This window comes from Pteropus alecto, unplaced genomic scaffold (genome assembly GCF_000325575.1).
Source record: "Pteropus alecto unplaced genomic scaffold, ASM32557v1 scaffold78, whole genome shotgun sequence".
NCBI classification, from domain to species: Eukaryota; Metazoa; Chordata; class Mammalia; order Chiroptera; family Pteropodidae; genus Pteropus; species Pteropus alecto.
The window spans coordinates 18,000,012-18,017,218 of NW_006443124.1; the positions used below are offsets into that span (position 1 = coordinate 18,000,012).

Below are 17,207 nucleotides of genomic sequence, written 5' to 3' on the forward strand. Positions count from 1 at the left end.
CCTAATCTCCATTTTAAATGTTACAACATTCTTAATCCTGCTATATTACTACCTCTAGTTGACACAAGTGAGCCCATGACTGTGAGGTAATAATGTTCCATTCTGTGACACCATGCCTTGATTTATGGGACAGCTCTTTAACCTTGATCTAATTAACATAGGGAGGAGGCAAGAGAACAAAATGTTAAATTAAGCTATATTCAGAGACTGAAGTATGCTGATTAGCCCTGCATCTAAGCCACAAGGACACCTGCAGAACAAAGGAAGATTTCTGCTGGGATTGTTAACAACCCACTTCCCCACACCCTGAATGGAAAACAGGTAAAACAGAGTCTTTAAGCTGCTTCCTACACAAAATAAAATTGTTCATTCTCTATGGCTAAAACCATGGGGAACTATAAATCAAGGGAATTGCCAGCAGGCCTTTCACACTACATATTCTTACATTTTCACATTACTTACTCTTACTCTTCCTCACTGTAAGTCCATATTATCAAAAAAATGAATAAATAAAAGTCTTTAAACTGTAATTCAAAGAAACAAAGAATGATGTATAAACTGAATTCCCTGAACACTCAAGGTTCCTCTTAGTGTCTTTTTCTCTGTCCCGCTCATTGTCTCTATCTCTCTCTCTGCCTGGCCCCCTGTGTCTCTCTGACTCTCCCTCACTTTCTCCCTCTGAAAGGAAACTGCACTCTGTGGAGTGTTACTCCTTCTCTAATAAACTTTCCTTTTGACTCTAACTCTGGCATGCATTTGAATTCTTTCTTGTGCTCAGCAAGAACTGTCACTCAGTGCAGGGCTTGAGCTCCCCACCCTGCCCCATTCAGGGGACTTTGCCCTGTCCTAAATCATAATCTTGTTTATTGATGGATTATACTGTAGAACTAAAAAAGGGAACTTTCAAACTGATTATGCTATTATTACTTATTATCATCTACTCAATAGGGGAAACCTCCCACAAGCTAAATTAGTCCAACAAGCAAAGTTCCATGCACTTACCTGAGCATGCCTGTTATCAGAAGGGCAAACTGTTAATATTTACTGGTAGCCAGTATACCTCTAAGGTTGTCCCTGAGCTTTGGATATTATGAAAACAAAAGTGTTTTCTTATGTCCTCTGGGACTCTAATCAACAGTGAGCAATGAATAAACAATCTTCTTACTGCTATTCTCTTACCTTCTAAAATTGACATCATCCAAATTGAGGCTCACACTAAAAGGTCTGAATCTGAGTATGAGGAAAATATTCAAGCTCACTTTCATGCAAAGGCAGCAGCAACACAATCTGTGAAGACTCTGGTGCATGTAGTAAAAGTCCAATCTACTTCTGTAGAAACTGACCCCTTATTGCCACACTTTTGGAATCTTAATGTCGTAACATGGGAACAGTCTGCCCCTGAATCAGAGAAATTAAGATGAATAAAGAATGGCTGTAAATTAAACAATCCGGGCTATGGGAAATCCAAGATAGTGTTTGTCTCTTTCCATTTCCTTGGCAAACCCTAGTTTTCATTCCACCATAGGGCATTCCAGATGACTCAAATGTTAAATAGACATCTGTGGGGAGGCTTCTATAAAATTGCAAAAGTAGTCTACCAGTAATATTTGACTTGCCAGGTCTCTAAATCTAGAAAAACTATTTTTGTCCTTATAAGCCTCAAACCCTTTGACTACCTGCAGCTTTACTATATTCACTGCCACTTAGTATGGGTTATCAATATGTTGTTGGTACTATATGTGTGTTTTCTGGATGTGTGTAAGCCTCCCCCTGCTACAAGGCTGATGTCTTCACAGTGGCAAAGAAACTGTTCGAAAATATTTTTCTCACTTGGGGTATAGCTTCTGCATTCTCCAGTGATCAAAGTATCCACTTCATTGGGCAAATCATGCAAGTTTTAACAAAAACCTTGTAAACTTCTTAGAATTATCACTGTACCCGAATCAACAGACAAGGACAAGGAACTAATGGGACCCTCAAATTAAACTTTTTAACTTGTCAAAACTATTGGATGCCCCAGACCTAAGGTATTGCCTTTGGTCTCACTGACCATCTGCTATACCATCTTTGGGAAACATAAACTCACTCCACATAAGATGGTCACTGAAGATGAGTGTCTACTGGTATACAATCTTTTGCTGATCCTTTTTTTGTCTCATGCTGGTATAATCAAGCCAACCATTAATTCATTAAAAAAAGAAAACTTTCCCAGATCTTAATTTAAGAGATTCTGTTGATCACAGTCTGGAGGCTGGCTACTGGGTATTCTGGAAGCATTGTCAGAGGAAAACAACTTCCTAGACCCATTGGAAGGGACCTTACCAAGTACTCCTAACCACTGACACTGCTCTGATACTAGAAGACATTGAGACTTGAGTGTACATCTCAGAGCTGAAAAAGACTCCATGTGACATCTGGTCTTGTACAAATGCTGGAGACCTCCACATCAAATTGACAAGGAATAGATGCAGCTGACCTCAAGGTAAACTGCTTTTGCATGAGACAACAGATCAAGGCTTCACACTTTAAGCATGGATTTTTTTTCTTTTCTTTTCCTTTGCTCTCACCTGTACTAAAAACGTGACTGACCCCTAGCTTGAATGGGCAAACACAGCAATCCCTGTGAATACATCTACAGTACTTCTGTAATGAAAACAGTTTGTGCCCCAATAGGATTTGTCTTTGTCTGTGGTGGCTATCATTCTCTTTGGGCCTATGAATGCCTAGATGGCTGGCATACATGTGGCAATGCCTCTTAGGTTATCTGTGTCTCTAACTTTTCTTGAGCAAAATAACATATCTTATTGGTTGAGTCCCCTAGACTTATAACATCAAGGTAAAAAGGACCTACCAGGAGGCATCTATAACTCAGGAATTACTTCCTTTGGCAAGGCTCTATTTCCCTAATTAAGGGTAAATACAAATGAGAACATGATGAGAAACCTCTCCTTACCTCTGGGAGACACCAAGTTTTGCTACTGAAGCTTTAGCTGCCCAGCAAAAATCTGTAGACTATTTTCCTAGAATAACTCTTGACAATAGGATAGCCCTTGACTGTCTCTTAAGTGATCCAGGGGCATCTATCCCATGGCCAGTATCACCCGTTAGGCTTAGACTGATATTCCTGGGGAAGCTGGAACTTAGTCCCATAAGATCACTGTGTAAGCCACTTGGATTTATTTTTTTATTTTATTTATTTATTTTTTATGTCTACAGCAACTGGTATTCCCAGGTGGTCTCCCATCCAGGTACTAACCAGGCCCAACCCTGCTTAGCTTCCGAGATCAGATGAGATCAGACACGTTCAGGGTGGCATGGCTGTAGACTCTACTTGGATTTAAAAAGATGGCTCCTTCAACAAGGTATTTCTTTGATTGATTTCGGTCTTGGGTACAATAGCTTTAACATGTACTTCAAACATTGGAAATTATCCTGCTTATAATTATCATAATAATATCCCTGCTGTGCTATATTCTCTCAAATGCTTTAAAATGCATGTTTGCAGCCACTGACCACTAATCAAATGGTCTCCCTAAGACAAAGACACTAAAAAAGGACTGGAGATAATTACCTGCTTAAAGATTGCAAACTGGAAGCCATGGGCTGTGAGAAGCACAGGGACTAAGCAGATCATGACCTGTGAACACCAAAGAGAGGTTCAGTAAAAGCCATGAGGACTCCCGAGTGGTATCTGAGAGTGGCACAAATGCTTTACACTTCGATCACATCTCTCAGGCTGCGAGTATAATCAAAAGGATGTAGTCGTTAAGGAAAAAAAAAAGGTCCAAGGTGGTCCCTTGCCCCAGGGCAGCAAACAAGGTTTAATCACAGTGTCAGCCCTATCAGAAATGTAATCTTAAACAAATTGCTCTGGAAAGTTTTGATGAACTCTGGTGAGATGATCTGCCTGATAAGACCCCTGCAGCAATCCCACCACCACCAAAAAACAAACAAACAAACCCCCCCCAAAAAAACAAGGTGACCTTGCTTGAAGCAACTTTTTTTTCCCTCTTTTGCTAATAACTTGCTTGTTCTGCCCAGTTTTGTAATCACACACAAACTTCATTTCTTTAATATAGTTTCTTCCCTCTGATTCAAGCTAGTTTTGCCCAGATTGCATTGTGATTCACTTGATTCTTTTCTTGCCCTCATCCTCTGTCTGCCTGCTCCTTTAATCATTAAGCCTTAGGACATAAGATTAATCAGGTCTCAGGTCTATAATCATGAGGATGATAGATTTCTGTTGGACTTTAGACTAAGGATAACTTTTTAGCTTTAGATGTGTTTCAGCCCCAAGCCCATCAAGGCAGAACAACAAAGCCCTTGTCCACAGAACCAGGCCACGGGACCAGACAGAATAGTGCCATGGCTGATTCCAGAACTGAACACAATGATCAATTACTTTATCCCCCTCCAGTCCTCCAAACAGCAACACCTGGGACCCCAACTCTCTTAGTTTCTCTAAATACTGATTTTTCCTTATGTAGTCTGTACTCCTGAGACACCTGAGGAGCCAGGCCTTTGAACAATAGCCTACCTATGTCTCCGGGACTTGCAATTCTCTAACAAATCTTACTTTCTTGGCTGCAAAAACCTGCATGTATCCCTTCTTTGGCTTACATGTGCTCAGGCAGATGGATCCCTTTTTTATCCCAATAATAGTTTCCACCTATGAAAACATTCTATTTTGTACATTCTCTTGGAGCACCTCTCTATTTATTAGATCTGATGCTGTCTGATTCATAAATCATTGAATAAAGCCAATTAGATCTTTAAATTTACTTTGGTAAACATTTGATTATTAACACAAAATAGTGAACTTGAAGATAGGGCAATTCAAAATAAAGCAAAAGATGAAAAGTACATAGAAAATGATACAGGACAGGGCAAATTTCCCCAAATGACGGGGAGACCAAGCCCTGTACGGAGAGAAGAGGGTCCTTTGGCAGAGAGTGTAGAAAGAATTCAACACACATGCCAATGTTAGAGTCAAAAGAAAAGTTTATTGGAAAAGGGTAAATGTTGGGTGAGAGGACTGACAAAATGAATGTAGTCAGGCTCTCTCCCAGTATTGTAGCCGCCAGCCCCCGATAGATACACGGATCACCAGAAATCAGTGAGTTATAGGAAACACACTCTTTATTCAGCCAGCTGGGTCTGCCAGGGGTACGCAGACCCCAGATCAAGCAGCCTCGAAATGTAGAGGTACAGGGTTTTTAAGCCCTAAACCCCCATTCTTCATCCTGTTTGAACACACAAGTCTGTTTTTCTTCTTTTTACTAACTGTCAACCCACAGGTCGGTTGTGCAAGCAGGGGTACAGAAGCAGAAAGCTTATTGCTAGAGCATTATTTTCTCATGGGCAGTAGTAGCCAAGCAGCAATTTTCCAGCCAGCACACTAGCAAGCCCTGTGGTTTCCCTGCAGCTTTAGCCACAGTGTCTCAAGTGACCTCAGATATAGCATCTTATGTAACCTTAGATACAGTGTCCTATACAACCTGTAGATTGTGACTGATTATAGTACCTGGCCTTAAGCCACTATTATGTACCTTGTTATAAGGAGATCCCCGCCTGTGCAGGCTGGGAGGAGCTGGAACTGTGCCTGTGCCTTGTTGTGTCCTGCTATGCCTGAATAAAGCTATGTCGCATCTGCCCACAGCTCCTTGTATATTTTTCCAGCTGACAGAACCATGCACCCAAAGTTTCGGTACCCCAAACATGCAGAACAGTAACACTTCACAGGGTATGGTCTCCTCTCAGAGGCAGAGTGTGAGAGGGACAGTGAGAGGGAGAGTGAGAGAGAGAACAGAGTATAGGTACTGAGAGGGACCCTGAGTATTCAGGGAATTCGGTTTAGCTGTCATTCTTTAGTTACAATTTCCTTTGCTATGGGCATGCAGTGAGGAAGAGTAAGAGTATGTAGCATGAAAAGATAAGAATATGTAGTGTGCAAGGCCTGCTGGCAGTTCCTAGCCTTTAATCCATAGGTTCCCCATGGTTTTAGCTATAGGGAATGAGTCTTGGTTCCTGTTTCCCCTTCACAGGTTTAGGGAATGGGCTGTTGGCAATTCCAGCAGAAATCTTCCTTTGTTCTGAAGGTATCCTCCTGGCCTGGTTGCAGGGCTGATCAGTATATTGCAATCTCTGATTGTGGCTTGATTAACCTTTTAATTCTCTTTCCTCCTCCCTACATTAAAAATGCAAAGGCCCAGTGAGCTGTGTGTCATAATCGGAAAGCTCATATGCATTTGGATGAAGTTACTGAAGTAGAGTTTAGTAGGCAAAAACTATGTTTAGATATATGGCTGAATTTTGTTTGCAATTTGGCACAAACTATAAAGATACAGATCCAAAACGTTCAATAAAATTTAAACACAACAAAGATAAAAATAACTTCACTAAGGAAAATAGTAATCAAATTGCTCAAAACAAGTGATTAATTTATTATTAGTTATTTATTTTTTATTAAAATTATTGGGATGACATTGGTTAATAAAACCAAATAGGTCTCAAGTGTACAACTCAATAATGCATCATATGTATATTGTATTGTGTGATTAATTTTTTAAAGCAGAAGAAAAAATGGATTTATTCAAAACAATGTAAGCAAGAATATAGTGTAAGAACATCTTTAAAGTACTAAGGTATAACAAATTAAATGATTAGAATTCTGTATCCAGTGAACATACCTTTAGATAATGAAGGTGAAATGAAGATGTGAACAGATGTACAAAAGCTGAAACAATTAATGTTACAAACCATGTGACCTCACTCTAAAAAATGTAAATGATTGTGTTCAAGCTGAGGAAAGGTGATAACAGATGTTCTTGATGTCCATTGCAGGTAAGAATTCAAGGACACAGTGTGGAAGCCAAGCAGGCACTAGATTAATTAGAAAGGGTAGAACGTTCTCCATGTGGCAAGAGCGAGCAGGCCCCCAAGAGCAGCTGCTCTAAGGAGAGGTGGGGTTTGGTGATTTATTATGTGTAGGTGAAAGGGTGGAATATTCAGCGCTTAGGTGGCATGTAGGTGTCCCTAAGTGGGTCCTTGTTGACTACCCCCTTACTGTGAAAGTGGCATTTTTGTCCTTATTCGGCTGTCTCTGGATGCCATGGTGACACAGTAGGTGGAGATTCCCTTAGTCTGTTGCGCTAATAGTATAGTAATCAGCCAAAGGTCACCTGTGAGCATCCTGATCTCCCACCAGCCACCTGGATCTAGGTCAGGTTGGTTTGGTGCTGGCATTTTGCTAACGGCTAATCAAACCTCCTCCTTCCTTCCCCATCCCCTTCCCACCACGGCCTTAATCTTCCAGCCTACTGTAACAGCTGGAAATGTTTGCTTCATGAATAAAATTTGTTTTTTCAGTTATTTAAACTTTTCAAAAAAATAATTTACAACCATAACTAATATGTATTCTCAGATTTATTAAATCTATGTAGGTGAGAACAATAGCAAAAATAGTGGGGAAAAATGGAAATAATTTAATAATTATTTTTATATTATAGATAAAAAAGCATCATTATCCTTGAATTTTGACTGTAATGAGTTAAAGAAATATGCTATAAACAACCACTAAAGCATTTTTACATATTATTTTTACATGTTATTTTTATTAACATTTCATAGTGAAATGTTAATAAAAATAATATGTAAAAATAATCAATCCAAAAATAAAGCAAAATTAAGGGAAAAAAAGAAAGAAAAAAGTCGGACAAATCAAAAGCAAATTGCAAAATAGTAGACATAAACCTAATCATATGATAAATGTAAGAATTGCTGATGGTGTGCAGAAACTAGCACTCTCAAACACTGTGGGGAGGGATGTAAACTGGGACAAGCACTTTGAAACAGTCTGACAGTTTCTCAAAGGAAAAATATATGCCTACAATGATTTAGGCATTCTGTTTATATATATATATGTGTGTGTGTGTGTGTGTGTGTGTGTATATATATATACACACATATATATATGTGTGTATATGTGTGTATATATATATATATGTATATGTGTGTATATATATATGTATATGTGTGTGTGTATATATATATAGGATTTTTAGAACAATAGCTGAAACATATGTATATGTTTTTCCCCAAGAGGAAAAGAAAGTATCTTTTTTTAATTCAAGGTGTATGCTACAATGTTCATTTTAGCTTCACTCGTCACAGTCTAAAACTAGATATAATGAATAATTTTTTGGTGGAACTATAAAATTATTTACTCAGCAGTAAAAAAGAATGAACTACTTTTCTCTCACTACTCCTATTCAACATTGCACTAGAAGTCCTTGCTAATGCAATAAAAGAAGAAAAGAAAATATATATAAAACAGGTATATATATTGTGAAGGAAGAAATATAACTCTCTTTCTTTGCAGATGATACCATTATCTATGTAGTAAATTCCAGAATCAACAACAGCAACAACAAAAAATAAATGGCTGAAACTAAAAGTGGTTATAACAAGGTTGTAGGATACAAAGTTAACACACAAACATAAATTGTTTTACTCTATACCAATAATGAACAATTGGAATTTGAAATAAAAAACACAGTACTATTTTAATTGCATCTCCAAAAATGAATACTTAGGTATTCATATATCTAACAAAATACCTACAAAATCTATAGGAGGAAAAGTAAAAGAGCCTGATGAACAAAACTAAAAAAAAAAAAAAAAAAAAAAAAAAAGAATTAAATAAATGGAGAGATATTCCATGTTCATGAATAGAAAGATGCAATATTGTCAAGCCGTCACTTCTTCCAAACTTGATCTAGATTCAGCAAATCAATAAAAGTCCCAGCAAACTGTTTTATGGATATTTACAAATTCAAAAATTTCTAGGGAGGGGCAAAAGACTCAATATAACCAACATGACATTGAAAAACAGAGAATTGGAGAACATTACCCGACTTTAAGTCTTACTATAAAACTGCAATAATTAAAACTGTGTTTTTGGTAAAAGAATAGACAAATATACCAATGGAACAGAGAAAAATGCCCATAAATAGACCTCACATATATAATTAACTGATCATTAATAAAGGAGAAAGGGCAATACAATAGAGCAAACAGATTCTCTCAAACAAATGATGCTGGAACAACTGAACTCTACATAAAAAAATAAATCTAGATTAAGACTTTATACGCTTCACAAGAATAAACTAAAAAATATTGTAGAATAAAATCTCAAATTATAAATACTTCTAGAATATAACAGGAGAAAAAATCTTGGTGACCTTGAATATGGCAATCTCATTTTATATACAATATCAAAGGCAAAGTCCATGAAAAAAATCGATAAAATTGATTTCATTAAAATTATAACTTCTGCTCTTCAAAAGTCAAGATCAAGATAATTAGAATACAAGCCACAGAGTGAAATTATTTGCAAAAGATACACCTAACAAAGGCCCGTTATCCAAAATATACAAATAACTCTAAAATGCAACAATAGGAAAATAATTCGGCCTTCCAGACACAAGGGCAGAATAGGTAGATGCAGTGTTTGCCTCCTCAGATGACAACTTCAAAATTATAACTAAACTACAGAACAACCATCATCAAAAATTGCCTGGTCTAGCTGAACAAAAGTCCTACAACTAAGGACCCACGTGGAGACTGGTAGGAGGGGTGGAGATGTATACGGGGGTCTGGTCTCACATGGTGTGTAGTGGTTAAAAATCAGGAGGGGCATCTCGGCTATGGAGGTCCCCCTGAAGGTGCAAGGGATCCCAACCCCGCATGAGACTCCCCAGACCAGGGTTACATTGCAGTGAAGAGAAGTCCCAACAAAATCTGGATGTGAAATCCAATAGAGATTGTGGCTGAGTGAGATGGAGGACTGTGGAAGTACAACATTCATCTTAAAGGGCCAGTGCATGGACTGACCTGCAGATGAACTCACTTTGAGCTCCAGCACTCGGGCAGAGGCTCAAAAGGTGCCAGGGACATGTAGGGAGGAGCTGAGTTGTCTGGGTTCAGGGCCAAGGGCTGGAAGGGACAGCTTTATCCCAGAAATGCTAGTGGAGGCCATTGTTCCTTTGAGCTTTCCCCGCAACCCAGTTCATTGAGCCTTCCCCCCAACCCAGTATGCAGACATAGGTGGCCACCATATCTGAGTCTTCTTCAACCTGGCTGACACTGGTCACTCTGCCTCAGTCATTCCCTCAGATCCCAACCCAACCAAATTGTAGGCCCACCCAAGCCACTTTCGATGAATTTTCCATACAAATGGCCTGTCTTGGCTTGTGATGAGAACTTTCTTAAAATCCTCAAAGGTTCAAAAAACCAAAGAAATGGCATTTGGCCTCAGTGTGCCTTGTATCTGTTGCTGAGCAGTCCCAAGCTCGGCACTAGTGGCAGCCATCCTCAGTTCATGGCTTAATTTCTTGAGGCACTTCCAAGCCCAGTGCAGGTGGCAGCCATCTGTAGATTGCTTGGTATCTCATGCTAGTTGGCCCTGGGCAGGGTACAGTCTGTGGCTGAACTTGGCCTAGAGGCTGGCTTCTGTATGAGCCGGAGAGCCACACAGGGTTGCATTCAAGGATGACACACCCAAAGAGCAGACTGGGCAGGCATAAGAGCCCTGCTGAGACAGATCCTTCTCCATAGAGTCAGCCCCTACACAACAGTTCCCTCAACTGTTGTCACAGCCAGTCCTTACAACCAATCAATCTGAGGGTCAGTCCCTCCAATTGACATGCAAATAGCTACCAAGGCTCAACTACAATAGGAGGGCACACATAACCCATGCAAGAGACACATCTAGAGCACCCTGCTCAGGTGACAAGGGAGATTGCACCAGTGGGCCCCACAGGACACCTACTATGTAAGGCCATTCTACTAAGACTGGGAGAGCTAGCAGCTCTATCTAATACATAGAAACAAACAGAGGGAGGCAGCCAAAATGGGGCGGGGGGACAAAGAAACATATCCCAAATCAAAGAACAGAACAAAGCTCTAGAAAATGAACTAAACAAAATGGAGACAAGTAATCAACCAGATGCAGAGTTCAAAACACTGGTTATAAAGATGCTCAATGAATTTAGAAGAGTAGATGAACTTGGTGAGAATATAAACAAAGAGATAAAAATGGAGATAGTAAACAAAAGCAGAGATAGAAAGCATAACAAAGAGCCAGTCAGAAATGAAGAATACAATCACTGAAATAAAGAATATATTAGGACTCAACAGTAGATTAGACAAAGCAGAGGACTGAATCAGAAAATTAGAAGACAAGGTTGCAGAAAACACCCAATCAAAACAGCAACAAGAAAAAAGAATCCAAAGTAATCAAGATAATTTAAGGAGCCTCTGGGACAACATCAGACATAACAACATTCACATCATAGGCATAGCAGAAGAAGAAGAGAGAGAGCAAGGAATTGAAAACCTATTTGAAGAAATAATGACAGAAAACTTTCCTAAGCTGTGACGGAAATACACATACAAGTCAAGAAGTGCAGAGACCCCAAACAAGATGAACCCAAAGAGGCCCACACCAAGACAGTTTTTCTTTGCTTGCTTGCTTGCTTCCTTCCTTCCTTCCTTCCTTCCTTCCTTCCTTCCTTCCTTCCTTCCTTCCTTCCTTCCTTCCTTCCTTCCTTCCTTCCTTCCTTCCTTCCTTCCTTCCTTCCTTCCTTCCTTCCTTCCTTCCTTCCTTCCTTCCTTCCTTCCTTCCTTCCTTCCTTCCTTCCTTCCTTCCTTCCTTCCTTCCTTCCTTCCTTCCTTCCTTCCTTCCTTCCTTCCTTCCTTCCTTCCTTCCTTCCTTCCTTTCTTCCTTCCTTCCTTCTTTCCTTCTTTCTTTCTTTCTTTCTCTCTCTCTCTTTCTCTCTTCCTTTCTTCCTTTCTCTCTTTCTTTCTTTCTACTCTCAAGTCTCTCTTCTTTCATTTGCATTATTTCCAGTTTTCTGTCTTCAATATCACCAATTCTTTTCATCTTCAGATATTTTGATGCACAAATCTCTCAGATGTGTCTCTGTGTTAAGCTGGGTGTTCTCCATTGTGTTGTAGCTCTTCAGTTTGTTGTAATTGCAAGATGAGAGGTCAGGGGGACTACTCATGCAGCTATGCTTCTGATGTCATTGTTGTCATATTTACTTGATATTGCTTGGAGTTTTGCATTGCTGTTTTTTGCATTAGAAGTAGCAGTCATCTCCTGCAATATTCACTAGCTGTCTTCAGGTTGGAGAGTCATTTTGTTGGCCCTACTTATGTTCTGGGGCTTTCTCCAATGTTGTATGAATACACTGAGGCACCATACTTTTTCCTTCCACTTATGACAGGAGTCTTAAGTTTGTATGTCTTTTCTCTATCTTATAATTTACCAGGATGGCTACTGGATACTCATTTGTTTTGTTCTGTTTTTCAGAAAGTGGTACTACAGCTAATGTTTATGGTTCCTCCCTTGGCCTGTTTTCTGCATGCACTCACTATCTACTGGGGCTCACTCTTACTGCCACTCTTAGGAGTGTGCACAAGTTGCTGGCTGCAGAGTAGAGAATATAGAGGTTTTGAACTTGGGGCTTTGAGTGTGCCTGTGCATGAGGTGGGGGATCCTTGTGTGAAGTTTTCCCAGGAGCTCATGGGTGGGCTCTCTGCAGAAACCTGAACACAATCACCAGGAACCGTGTCCTTCCAAAATCCTTTGTTTCTCTGCCTTTTTCCTGACCTCCTCCCTCCCCTTATCATCAAGATCTCACCTCAGTATTCTGGATGCTGAGGGAGAGAATCTTGTTTTCCCAGTGGTGTCCCACACCATGGGAAAGCCATGCACTCACCCACAACTCCTCTTCTCCCTCACATTAGTGTTCACCATCAGCTTGTTCACCACTGTGCTGTGCCACGCACAGGAAGAAGTGATACTGGCAAAGTTTCTCTTAGCTTTTCTAATTCATCCAAACTCAGATCTTTGTGCTCCAATAGATGCTGGAATCTCTCCTCAGAAAACTGGGATTTCTACAACAGCTCTATCATCTGAGTGTAATCCCTGCTAGCAGCTGAGAAAGCAGGAACCTGGTTCACAGGCTCTTGCCATTCCCCAGTCTGTGCCCATTCTCTGGCACACAGGCAGGCAGAATACTGGGCCCAATTGCATGGCACTAGATCTCACTTCTTCCAAAGAGACATTTTGGCTTGTGAATGGATGTCAAATTTTAGTTGTTAAAAAGAGGAACGGGAGGTAAAAAGGAGGAACATCTTATAGGGCAATGATCCATGATGCTGACCTCATTGCAAATCAGCACTTAAATGAATAAATTCTGTTTTTGTTTGTCACCAATAATTATAATAATATATTTGAATATAATTATCCTGTTATAAAATAAATTAGAATATATGTAGAATATCATGACCTCAGTTTTTCAGACCAAGACAGTCTTGGATTCTGTCTGTTGTCCATGTAAATTATTAATACTGCTTCCTTTTACTTTCAATAGTGTTCATCTTAGATTATAAATTATATAGTTACCTTATATACAAGCCAATAAGTGTTTTATTTGGTAATTATTTTTTAACTAATTTGTTTCTGCCTTTCTTTTTGTCAGTGCTTTGTAAAGACTGTGTTAGTTCATTAATTTCCTGAACTAGGATAGTGTGTGTTTGTGTGTGCTTATGTGTGTGCACATGCATGAGCATGTGTGAGTGTGTTTGTGTGTGCACATGTGTGTGCAGATGCATGAGCTTGTGTGAGTGTGTTTTTTGGAGAACTATTAAAAGGTCTCAGGATTAATCTTATGAAAATTTATTCCAGGTATTATTCTAATCCCTTGGACATCATTTTTAATTAGTACATATATTGAACCTAAATAGAACCAACTTTCTTTACTCTTCTTAAACCTCACTCATTATCAGTGTTTCTCCCAGGAAAGAAATTACTCCTTCAAAGTTAGAGCCCCAGTAATAAATCCCCAGAGCTTCCTTAGAAATGGAAAACATGAACAACAAATCAATTTGTTGTTTTTCAATGTTTTCAGTTGTTTAGTTGCATGTATATGTTACGTGGAATTAAATTCATTTCTAGGAAAAGACCAAATGACAACATCCAAAAAAATACCAGACAAATAGTACATCGAAATGAGAAAGAAACTCACCCTAAGTACATAAAGACAGGACATTTTAGTATTGTAAGATTAATAAAAATTGAAAGAGATGCTGCAGCTGGTTCAAAAAATATTTATATGACACATTGGTTTAAAGAAACAGAACAAAGTGCATTAAAAATTCTGTGTCTTGGGTGCAAGGATGAGACTTGATTAACTAAATTTTATTACAATTTTATACATATAAAACTTTCCTTGTAACCCTCTCAATTGTTCTACAATAAATATATTTTTTTCTATTTTTAAAATTACTTATGCAGAAAATGAGGTTTAAGTGATTCTTCATTGTGGTATTGGATGCTGTCATCATGGAACTTTTATTTTTCAAAAATTTCTACACTCTCAATATTAATAGAAAATAAAATGCATAATATTTTGAGTGACTAAAAGTAGATGTTATATTAAACAATGCAATATTTTATTAGAAAATAGTAGGACAAGGGAAATCATAAATTAAATATAATCAAATCAGGTAGGACATAATACAATTAAATTCAACAAATAAAGACTACACAGGAACTTGGCATTAAGGGGAGAGAAATACAAATGCTAAAATCCTGTTCTATTTATTGAGAGCAAAGAGAAAAAGTAGACATACACTTTTAGGACAGTGTGGAGTTCACTCAAGACATATTGAACTATTTTCAATGATTTTTTTTTTCACTTTTCACCTTCATCTAAAAGGATCCTTTTTGACATGTAGAATCGATGAATTTACTTCATTCTTCTGATTCAGCCTAAATAATCTTTAAAAAGAGGGTTTTCCTGCTGGCCTTATAGTTCGCTGGGGTTTTTTCCCCATGCACTACATGTAGAAGTCAGCATGTACTTTCTTCTGTATTAGATTATGAGGTTTCTGGGGAGAATGAATGTTCCATGCATGGTCCAAATAAATTATTTCATGGTTTTCAAAAACGTGGGAATTTAGCAAAATAAAATGTGTAATAAAAAGCTGAAGTTTAAGATTTTGTATCAAGTAAGGTAGAATTTACAATAATGTAAGAATGTTTAGTTTTTAAGAAAAGACTTGATAGAGAAGGTGATAATTGACTTGAAGTTTGCAACGTTTATGTAAAATACATATGTGATAAAGTAGGTATGAGTAAACACACAGGCCATAAGAATGTAGTGACATTTTGAAAATACTGGTGTTTGACAAAAATATCAAGGCTTATCAGCTTACAGATAGAGACCTGGATTATGTTTTATAATATCTGGGAAACATCCAGAAAATAACAATTTATAAAGACTTTTTACCTGAAGTATTATTATTTGTTGAATTTAATTATATTTACTACATTAATGGAAAGATTTTACACTATTAGTGAAATGGGAATTTTGAAGTAGACATTGATTTAATAAATAGTAGTGAAAGATACTCACTTTATAAAGAAAAAATAAGTGTGTAACTGTTATAGAAGATAATGATATATGGAGGCTATGTAAAATTAAGGAGTCAGAAAATTTGCCTTAAAATTTCAATTTCACTTTTCTCATTAAGTGAAATTTAGATGTTGTTGGAATTAAATTTCTGATATGTAGAAATATTTAATGAAAGAGTATAATCTACTAACAGTCTTGTAAAGCAGGGTCATAGTAGAGTGTGTCAGAGAATGACTTGATATATATTTACTAATTCTGACACAGACTTACATGTATTTGTAGCTAATAAGTTATTTATGTCACTAGCCTTAGAGAGTATAGTGAGGGGTATAAATTCCCAGCCTCTCAGGACAGCATCCTTTGCCTTTGGGACACTACCACTCTCTCTAAGACTCTCTTCCAGGCTCCTTTCACCTCCTTGTTCCTCAGGCTGTAGATTAGTGGGTTCAAAGCAGGATTGATAACTGCATAGAACAAGGAGATCAACTTATCACTCTCAGCTGAATACAGAGATTTTGGCCTCATGTACATAAACATACCTGTCCCATAATAAATGGTCACCATAGTCAGGTGGGAGCTGCAGGTAGAGAAAGCCTTTTTTCTACCCTCTACTGAATGCATCCTTATCACAGCAACCAGTATGCGTAGGTAGGACAGAGTAATGAGCAGGAACGGGAGCAAGAGAATACCAGAGGCTCCTGTCACCATCAGGGTCTCCTGCAGAGATGTATCAGTGCAGCTCATATGAAGAAGAACAGGTACTTCACAAAAAATATGGTCAATAATATAAGGGCCACAGAGGGGGACTGTGGTAAAGTAGAGAGGCACCACCGAGGCAAAGAAGCTGATAGTCCAGGCCCCCACCGCCAGCTGCACACATGCAGACCAGTTCATAATGAGCAGGTATCGCAGAGGGTAGCAAATGGCCACGAAACGGTCCAGAGCCATGATTGCCAAAAGAGTGCACTCTGCTGCCCCCATTAACAGGGAGATGTAGGTCTGGGCAAAGCACAATTCATAAGAGATGACTTTCTTCGTAGCAAGGAGGTTGCAGAGCATCTTGGGGACCACAGTTGTGGTATAAAATACATTGAGAAAAGCCAAGTGGCAGAGGAAAAAATACATGGGTGTTTGGAGACAGGAATCAATTACTACCAAAATGATAATTACTATGTTTCCAAAGAGATTCACCAGGTAGATCAGAGAAAAGAGAAAGAACAGGGGCATCTCAGCCTGGGGGTGATTGGAAAATCCAACAAGGACAAACTTGATGATTGTGCTTGAATTTTCCTGAGTCATTTTGAGTGAAGCATTAATTTGATGAGGTGAAAATGAGAAGAAATGTTCCTTGAGGATATAAGATCATGGTGAACTATCAAGACAGTCATCAGGTTGGTCCTTGTTGATTATCACAAACTCATACTACTCAGATCAACATCAAGGGTCACAGCAAAATAATAACAACAATCACTGATGACTCCTGTGTTATATCATTCTCAACACTTGCAGGCACTCATTTACAAACACGGGAAGTAACATTTCTAGAAATGATAATGTCTTACATTTTTCAAGCTAGCCTTGTTTCTAAGAGCTCCTTTCTCAGGAACAACAGATTAATAATAATAGTAATACTAATAGTAATAATTAATAAGTAGTAGTAGTAGTCTTACCCTAAGGAAAGAGAAAAGTCAAAAGACTTGTCCAAATGTGGGAAGGAAA

The 17,207-nt window shown here is 38.5% G+C and overlaps 1 protein-coding gene and 1 non-coding gene across 2 annotated transcripts; both read right to left on the reverse strand.

Annotated features, from left to right (window-relative positions):
- Window positions 1-3,207: 3,207 nt before the first annotated feature.
- LOC112471957 lies at window positions 3,208-3,326 on the reverse strand. The gene has a single exon (XR_003043486.1). It is a non-coding gene; the product is annotated as a 5S ribosomal RNA (ribosomal RNA).
- Window positions 3,327-15,833: 12,507 nt separating this feature from the next.
- LOC102886787 (olfactory receptor 2A12) lies at window positions 15,834-16,787 on the reverse strand. Its single transcript, XM_006923375.1, has one exon. It carries the CDS (start codon window positions 16,785-16,787, stop codon window positions 15,834-15,836), a length of 954 nt encoding a protein of 317 aa, XP_006923437.1.
- Window positions 16,788-17,207: the final 420 nt, after the last annotated feature.

Coding starts and splice junctions, on each gene's coding strand:
- LOC102886787 (XM_006923375.1), bottom strand. CDS start 16,787: ATGACTCAGGAAAATTCAAGCACAATCATCAAGTTTGTCCTTGTTGGA.